At 70.0% G+C, this 8,764-nt stretch overlaps 1 protein-coding gene across 1 annotated transcript; it reads right to left on the reverse strand.

Moving 5' to 3' along the window:
• Positions 1-604: 604 nt before the first annotated feature.
• Positions 605-8,248, reverse strand: RAVER1 (ribonucleoprotein, PTB binding 1). The gene is given in 14 exon segments (XM_083854261.1): positions 605-717; positions 825-962; positions 1,056-1,136; positions 1,228-1,370; positions 1,500-1,593; positions 1,684-1,880; positions 1,883-1,927; positions 2,150-2,261; positions 2,992-3,092; positions 3,183-3,312; positions 3,526-3,717; positions 4,858-5,327; positions 5,888-5,954; positions 7,887-8,248. Coding segments are annotated over 14 exon segments (2,133 nt in total). The 5' UTR covers positions 8,172-8,248; the 3' UTR covers positions 605-639.
• Between the last annotated feature and the right edge of the window lie 516 nt (positions 8,249-8,764).

The following is an 8,764-nucleotide window of genomic DNA, read 5'->3' on the forward strand; positions in this document are numbered from 1 at the left end:
GAGGGGGGGGTCAGTGGGAAATGGGGGGGCAGCAGGGAGAGGGGGGGTCAGCGGGAAACGGGGGGGCAGTGGGGAAATGGGGGGGGATGGGGGGGTGGTGGGGGGAAAGAGGGGGGCAGAGGGAAATGGGGGGGGCAGCGGGGAGAGGGGGGTCACCAAGAAAATGGGGGGGCGGCAGGGAGAGTGGGGGTCAGTGGGAAATGGGGGGGGCGGCGGGGAGAGGGGGGGTCAGGAGGAAATGGGGGGGTCGGGGGGAATGGGGGGGTCAGCGGGAAACGGGGGGCAGTGGGGAGAGGGGGGTCGGCAGGGAATGGGGGGTCTGCAGGAAAATGGGGGGGTTGGTGGGGAGAGGGGGGTCACCAAGAAAATGGGGGGGGGGCAGGGGGAAAACAGGGGGGCGGGGGGAAATGGAGGGGGCAGCACAGAGAGGGGGCATCAGTGGGAAATGGGGGGGGCGGGGGTAAAATGGGGGGGGGCAAGGAAGGAAAGAGGGGGCAGGGGGATGAGGAAAGAGAGGGGTGGGGGGGAGGGAGGAAAAATGGGGGGGGTCAAGGGAAAAGAGGGGGGTCAAGGGAAAAAAGGGGCTGGGGGGGGGGAGGAAAAAGGGTGCCGGGGGGGGGCCGCGGGGGGGGCACCCGCTTACCTTGGCGTGGGAGCTGTGCGAGGGGGGGCGGGCAGGACGCCGTCTGAGGAGCCCCCCGGCGGCATCCCGACGGGCTGGGGGGGAGCGTTAAAGGGATGTGTGTGCGCCCCCCCCCCGCCCCGTACGGTGCCCGGAGGGTCCCCAAATTCGGGGGGGGGCCCGGGGGGGGCCCAGGACCCACCTTGCCGAGGTGGCTCTGCTTCAGGCCGGCTTGGAGGCCGCTGGTGAAGTAGGAACTGGGGGACCCTGAGTAGAAGGGGGGCAGCGGCGGCCCCCCCAGGGCGCCCCGCTCGAAGCCGGGGGACGCCGTGGAGGAGAGCTGAGGGGGGGTGGAAAAAGGGCTCGGTGCGACGGGCGAGACCCCCGGGGGGGCGGATTTGGGGTTTTTTTTTTGGGGGGGGGGCGCATTTACCTTGTGTCGGCCGTGCCCGAAGCTGCCCAGGAGGGGCCCGGCGTGTTCCCGGCTCTGGGGGAAGATCCGCGAGCCCAAATCCTTCCCGGATAAATAAAGGGGGGGGGGGTTAAAAGGGTGTGGGGGGGTTGTAAAGGGTGTGGGGGGGTGGGAGCGCCCCCCCCGTACCTACCGGCTGGTAGTCGAAGGCGTAGCCCTCGGCCGCCAGCCCCGGGGAGGGGAGCAGGGGGTCGGCGAGGGAGGACGGGGAGCGGCGGGCGGTGGGGACGCTGCCCAGCACCCCGGCTTTTAGGGCGAAGGCTTTGTTGGCGGCGCCTGGAAGGGGAATTAAAACAAAAATAAGGGGGGGGGGGGGGGTTGGAAATCGGTAGCCCCCCCCCCCCCCCCATTGCCTCGGGCCCTCCCCGAGCTGGGGGAAAAGGCATCGAGGGCCCCCCCCCCCACCTCCGAGGCTGCTCGGCGGCAGGAGGCTCTGCAGGTTCAGGTAGGGGTTGAGGGGGATCTTGAAGTCTTTGGGGGGCTCCCCCAGCAGCGAGACCTGAAAACGAAGCGGGGGGGGGGGGTGAGGGACGGGAGGGACCCCCCCACGCCCCCCCACCCCCCCTCGGCCCCCCCCCCCGCCCCGTACCCCGGAGGCCGGAGGCCCGTTCTCGCCCTGCTTTGGTTTCTGGAGGCCGCCGATGACGGAGCCGAGCAGGGAGCCCAGGGGGGGCACCTGCGGCGCCGCCGCCGCCCCCCCCGCACCCCCCCCCAGCACCGAGCCGTCGCGTTCGGCCCCCACGGGGCCCAGGAAAGGAGCCAGGGCCACGTTTCCCGACGGCAAAATGGCGACTTGACGCGGCCCTGGGCCATGTCGCCGGGCAGGGGGCCGCCTGCGGGGAGAGAAAAACAAAAAAAAAAAAAGGGGGGGGGACACACACGTCACCGTGACCGCACCGGGGGCTCGTGTCCAGCACCCCCAAAACCCGCCCCAGCCTCCGCCACCCGCTCCCTCCTTCCCCGGGGCGCCATCACCCGGTGGTGCCCGGGGGGGGGGATCGGTGCCCCGGGGGGGGGACGGGGGACGCGTGGCGGTGTCCCCGAGGGGATTTTACCTGCCGAGAGCTCGCCCAGGAGCTGGCCGGGGGGCTGGGCCGGCGCGGCCGCCAAGGCCAGGGCGCCGTGCGGCAGGGAGCCCAGCGGCGAGTCGCCCAGGATGCCCGGCTTCTGTGCAACACGGCGGGGCGGGGAGGAGCTGGTGAGGGGGGGGCTTCAAGGGGCACGGGGGGGCACAAAGGGGCTTCGCGGGGGGTTTCGCAGGGCACAAGGGGGGCACAAGGGGGCTTTGTGGGGCACGAGGGGGGGCTTCCCGGGGCACGAGGGGGGGCTTCGTGGGGGGCTTCGCGGGGCACAAGGGGGCTTTGTGGGGCACGAGGGGGGCTTCGCGGGGGGCTTCGCAGGGCACGAGGGGGGCACAAGGGGGGCTTCGCAGGGCACGAGGGGCACTTTGTGGGGCACGAGGGGACTTCGCGGGGGCTTTGCAGGGCATGAGGGGGGCTTCGCGGGGCACTTTGCGGGGTGCTCTGCAGGGCACGAGGGGGACTTCACGGGGGCTTCACGGGGCACGAAGGGGGCACGAGGGGGCTTCACAGGGCACGAGGGGGCTTCACAGGGCACGAGGGGGGCACGAGGGGGCTTTGTGGGGCACGAGGGGGGGCTTCGCGGGGGGCTCGCGGCTCCGGATCGGCACCGGTAGCCGCCGGGCAGCTCGCGCACCGCGAGCAACGCGCCCCGAGGGGACGCGGTCGCGTTTCGGAGCTCTCCGCGGGGAGGCCGGCCCCAAATCCCGCGGTTCCTTAAGCGCCTGAAGCCTCCCGGAGGCTTTTTTCCGGCCCCGCTGACCCTACAAAAACTTCGGCGGCGGTGAAGCCACCCCCCCTGCCCCCCCCCAACCTACCTGCTGCGCCTGCGGCTGGTTCTGCAGCGCCAGCTGGAGCAGGGCGGTGGAGAGTGCCGGGTTGGCGACCAGCGGCATGGACGGAGCGGCGCCCAGGATTCCTGGAGGTGGGGGGCATAAAACGAAGCGGGCTGAGCCCCACGGCCGCCCCCCGAGGCCGCCCCGAGCTGCCGGCGGGCTCGGGGCCTTACCCTGTTTGCCCCCGACGGCCCCGTGGAGCAGGGGGTTGAGCAGCAGCTGGAGCGAAGCGGGGTTGCCCAGGCTGTTGAGGATCTGGAGGATGTTGGGTTCGGGGAGGAGCCCTTTCCCCCGGTTCAGCGCCTTCGGAAACGAAAAAGCAGCGAGTCAGGAGCGGGGGGAGGCCGCCCGTCTGCGCCCGGGTTCGGTTTTGTAGGGTGCGGGGAGGAGGCGAGCGACGGCTCCCGGCGGCGGTTTCGGCCGCGCGGGCGTCACGGAGCGGGGCCGGGCGAGGACAGAGCTCGAGGCCGAGTTTTTAAGGGGAGCGCGTGGCGTCGGGGCGATCCGCGGCCTCACCGTGGCCTGGGCAGCGATGAGCGCGGCCAGCATGCTGCGGCCGGGGGGGCCGGGGGCGCAGAAGGAGACGCGGACGTGGTTCCCGGCCAGCAGCAAGCCGTCCGTGGCCTGCTGCACCATCTCCGCCGCCTCGGCCGATTCGTATTCCAGCACGGCGAAGCCTTTCAGCTGCCCGTCCTGCCCGTACGCCAGCTGGGGAGGGGGGTCGGGGGGGGGGAAAAAAAAACAGGAGGACGAGGTTTGGGGCGCGGGGAAGGGACGCGGCGAGCGCCGGCTCCCCCTCGGGGCTCTCAGCTTCTGGGGTTGGACCGCAACGCAGCAGGATGAGGTGGGAAGCATCCTGAAACTACCCCGAGCCCCTCAAAAGCCGCCCCGAGCCCCCCAAAAGCCGCCCCGAGCGCCCTCCCCAAACCCAGCCCCACAAAAGCCACCAACCCTCCCCCCAAACCCCCCCAAAATGCACCAAAATCCCCCCCGATACCCAGCCCCGGCCCCCCAACGCCTCCAAAACCCAACACCGGTGCCCCTAAACCCACCAACCCCCCCCAAACCCCACCCCTGGCCCCCCAAAAGCCACCAACGCCCCCCAACACCCACCCCCACCCCCCCAAAACCCATCAGAACCCCCCCCCAAACCCCCCAACCCCCTCCAAAATGCACCGAAATCCCCCCCAACACCCGCCCCCACTCCCCCAAAAGCCACCAAACCCCCCCCCCAAACCCCCCGAACCCCCTCCCAACTGCACCGAAATCCCCCCGCAAACCCCCCCCAGCCCCCCAAAAGCCACCAACGCCCCCCAACACCCACCCCCACCCCCCCCAAAAGCCAGCAAAACCCCCCAACCCTCCCCCAAAACCCCTCCAAAATGCACCAAAATCCCCCCCACAGCCTCCCAACTGCACCAAAATCCCCCCCAAACCCCACCCCTGGCCCCCCAAAAGCCACCAACCTCCCCGAAACCCACCTCCAGCCCCCCAAAAGCCACCAGAAACCCCCCCAAAATGCACCGAAATCCCCCCCAAACCCCACGCCTGGTCCCCCAAAAGCCACCAACGCCCCCCAACACCCCCCCCCCAAAGCCACCAGAAACCCCCCCAAACCCCTCCAAAATGCACCGAAATCCCCCCAACACCCACCCCCACCCCCCAAAAGCCACCAGAAACCCCCCCAAACCCCTCCAAAATGCACCGAAATCCCCCCAACACCCACCCCCACCCCCCAAAAGCCACCAGAAACCCCCCCAAACCCCTCCAAAACGCACCGAAATCCCCCGTAAACCCCACCCCCGGCCCCCCAACTCCCCCCAAACGCCCCCCAAAACCCCAACTCACCTGGCAGAAGGTGGGCGGGCAGAGCGCCGAGAAGACCCCGCGCAGCTCCTCGAGGTCGGCGTAGTTGTGGGGCAGCTTGTCCACGCAGAGGCACCGCGAGTGCACCAGCTCCAGCGTCAGCTGCGCGCCGTCCGTCCAGTGCACGTAGAGCGCCCGCGTGCCCAGCTGCCTCCCCAGCAGGTCCGACTTGGCCCGGGCCGCCGAGTCCTTCTTCATGTACTCCACGAAGCCGTAGCCTTTGGAGTGGCCCGTCTTCTCGCTGTAGACGAGGAAGCAGCGCTCCAGGTTGCCGAAGGGCCGCACCAGCTCCTCGAACTGCTGCTGGCTGTAGAGGCGCGGCAGGTTGGCGATGCACAGCAGGGCGTCCGTGGGCTGCAGCTGCACCGAGAGCTCCCTGTCGCGCAGCTTGCTCAGGTGGAACTTGCGGATGGCCGACTCGGCTTGCTCGCCGTTGAGCAGCGTGACGAAGGCTGCGGGAGGAGAGCGGGGACCGATTCGAGCGGGTTCGGGGACCCGGCCGGCCGCCCCAAACGCCGTTAGTTTCCCCGAACCCGCGGCAAACACCGCGCTCGCGTGCTCGAGGTGGAGGCAGCCCGCGGCTAAGCCCCGCCAAAGCCACCGGGACGCCCTCCGTCAGCACCGCGGGTTAAACCCGGCCGAGTTCCGCGCGCGCGACGGCCCCGCTACCGCCTCCGGGAAACGCCCGGGCGGCCCATGCAGCTCCAGCAGCTTTTCCTGCCCGCCGCCGGGGACTTTGGGCTTTGCCCTCGGGTCGGCGGCGAGCAGGAGAAGCGTCCCCGCCGCGCCGGAAGGCAACGCAACCCCCATGCCGCACCTACGACGTCTCCCGGGGCTCTAAGCCCCACGGCTCGCTAATTTTTTATTTTTTTTTCCACCCGCCGAGATTCGGCGCCGCCTAAACGGGGGGTCCGACGGGGGCCGCTGAAGGAAGAGACCAGAGGCGGGGCGCCGTCAGAGCGGGACGGGCTCGGGGCGCGAGGAGACGGCGGCCCCGGGGCAGCGCACTCACCGGTGCCCTTGTACTTGTCCACAAAGCAGTACTTCAGCTCGTAGTCGCTCAGCAGCTCGTGGACTTCCTAAAAAAAAAAAAAACAACAAAAAAACAGGCGGAGAGAGAGGGGCAGGGGTCAGCAGGGTGCTCCTGGCCAACCATTTCCCTCTCCCCAGGCGCGGGGATGGGAGGATTTGGAGGCAACGCGCTCCTGCGCCTCCAGCGAGCCCCAATTTTGCACCATAATGTCCTAATTTCACACCATAAGGCCCCAATTTTGCTCCGTCGGGCCCCATTTTTGCACCATAAGGCCCCAATTTTGATCCCACGTGCCCCAATTTCGCACCATAAGACCCCAATTTCGCTCCATCAGGCCCCAGTTTTGCACCATAAGGTCCCAATTTCGCTCCAGCGGGCCCCAATTTCACCCCTTCGGGCCCCAATTTCGCTCCCGCGGGCCCCAAAACCAGCCCTCGGAGCCCGGCCTCGCAGCAGGGTGCGGCGCCAGACTTTGCCCTGCGGCTCCGCGCTGGGATTTGGGATTCACGGAGGAGGAAAAAGGGAAACCAGAAGCAGGAGGGGACGGAGCCAGAGCTCAGAGCGGAGCTGGGGGGGGGGAAACCCAGACCCCGAGGGGGTCCCAAAGCCCCAGCGCCGGGGAGGGAAGGAAGGGAGGTAGAGATGGGGGCCAGGGGCGTGAGGGGAGGAAAGCGAACGCTCCCCGCGGTTTTTGGGCCGTTTGATGGGGTTTTAGGCAAAAAGCGGCGCCGCGCGAGGCCTGAAGGCGCGTTTATCGGGAGCTCGGCGCCCGTTAAGTGGCTTTGACGTTAACGGGATGGGGACAGGGACGGTGCTGCCACCCCGCAGGAGCTGCTTCAGAGGGGAACCGGGACGTGCCCCTGCCGCTCGCTCGTTAGGCGAGGGCCGCTCGTTAGCTGAGGGCCGACGGGGCGGGAAGGGCTGGGGACGCAGCTCCGAGGCCCCCAGGCCCGGTCCCAACCCCAGCCCCCCGCTGTCCCCCGGGCCCGGTTCCCCTTCCTCAGCCCCAAACCGGCCCCGGCCCCTTCCCGGTCCCAGCACCTCCCCCCTCCCCAAGTCCCGGTTCTTCTGGGACCCAAACCAGTCCCGGTCCCCTCCAGCCCCGCTCCCGGTCCCAAAGCCCCGTCCCCGTTGTGCCCCCGGTCCCCCCTTCTCAGCCCCAAACTGGCCCCAGTCCCTCCAGCCCTGTTATCCCCCCGGTACCGGTGCCTCTTTCTCAGCCCCAAACCAGTCCCGGTCCCAGCCCCAGGTACCGGTCCCGGTCCCAGCCCCCGTTACCCCCCTGTTACTCCCCAGTCCCGGTCCCCGTTACCCCTCCCCAGCCCCAAACCAGTCCCGGTCCCAGCCCCCATTACCCCCTGTCACCCCCCGGGCCCGCTCCCAGCCCCTGTTACCCCCCGGTGCCTGTCCCGGTCTCGGTCCCAGACCCCATTATTCCCCCATTACCTCCCGGTTCCGGTTCTAATCCCTCCTCCTCAACCCCAAACCGGCCCCAGTTCCAGTCCCGGTCCCGGTCCCCGTTACCCCCCGGTCCCGGTCCCGGTTCCACCTCCTCAGCCCCAAACCGGCCCCGGCCCCGTTACCCCCCAGTCCCAGCCCCAGTCCCCATTACCCCCCGGTTCCGGTCCCGGTTCCCCCTCCTCAGCCCCAAACCGGCCCCGGGTCCCGGTCCCGGTCCCAGCCCCCATTATCCCCCATCGCCCCCCGGTCCCGGTCCCCGTTAGCCCCTAGTTCCAGTCCCGGTCTCGTTCCCAGTCCCCGTTACCCCCCCCCGGTCCCGGACCCAGCCTCGATCCCGGTTCCCGCTACACCCCCGTTACTTCCCGGTCCCCCCCCATCACCCCCCGGTACCGGACCCGGTCCCGGTCCCGGTCCCAGCCCCCGTTACCCCCCACTACGCCCCGGTGCCGGTCCCGATTCCCCCTCCTCAGCCCCATACCGGCCCCGGTCCCCGTTACCGGCCCCGTTCCCCCCGCACCTGGTTGCTGACGTCCGGCGGCAGCCCGCGGATCAGCACCTTGCGGCGGTTGCGGAACTGGCGGGCGCTTCGCTCCAGGCGGCTCCGGGCCTCGGCCGGCTCCAGCGGGGGCAGCTCCTCCTCGGGAGCTCGGCCCGGGCCCGGCCCCGGCCCCTCCGCCCCCGGCGCCGCCGCCGCCATCTTAGGCCCCCGCGGCCTCCCGCGACCATCGAGAGGCGGGCAGAGCGCCGCCAAGACGCCGCCTCGCCATTGGTCCGCCGCTGCCTCGGAACCGCTCCGGAGCATCCCGCCTCCGGATTGGTCGGTTCGGAGGGGAAAGGAGGGGGGGAAGAGGTGAAGTCACCGCCCCCGCGCTCCCATTCGCTGCTTGGGTGAGGCCACGCCCCCCGAGGAACCCAACCCCCGGAGCCCCTCCCATGTCTTAAAGGGGCCGCGACCTGCGGGGACCCCAGGACCCCCCCCCGCCCTATAGGGGCCTCCGACACCCCCCGGCCCTATGGAGGAGCCAGGCGCCCCCACAAACAGCCCTATGGGGCACCCCAAAAAGCCCCCAGCCTGACAGGGACCCCAAAATCCCCCCCCAGTCCTATAGGGACCCCAAAATCCCCCCCCCAAATCCTATGGGGGCCCTGACACCCCCCCCATAGGACCCCCAAACCCCTGTCCTACAGGGACCCCCAAGCTCTCCTCTGCACCCTGTGGAGTCCTAACCCCTCCCCACATTATCCTGTAAGACCCCACGGAGCCCTGACCCCCCCCCCCGAAAAATCACCCTATAAGCCCCCAGGGAGCCCTGCCCCCCCCCCCAAATCACCCCATAAGCCCCCCCACCCCATTACCGGGGAGCACAGCCCCCCGTTACCCCCCCAGCCAGGCAG

The sequence above is a fragment of the Anser anser genome, assembly GCF_964211835.1.
Source record: "Anser anser genome assembly, contig: HAP1_SCAFFOLD_607, whole genome shotgun sequence".
NCBI lineage: Eukaryota > Metazoa > Chordata > Aves > Anseriformes > Anatidae > Anser > Anser anser.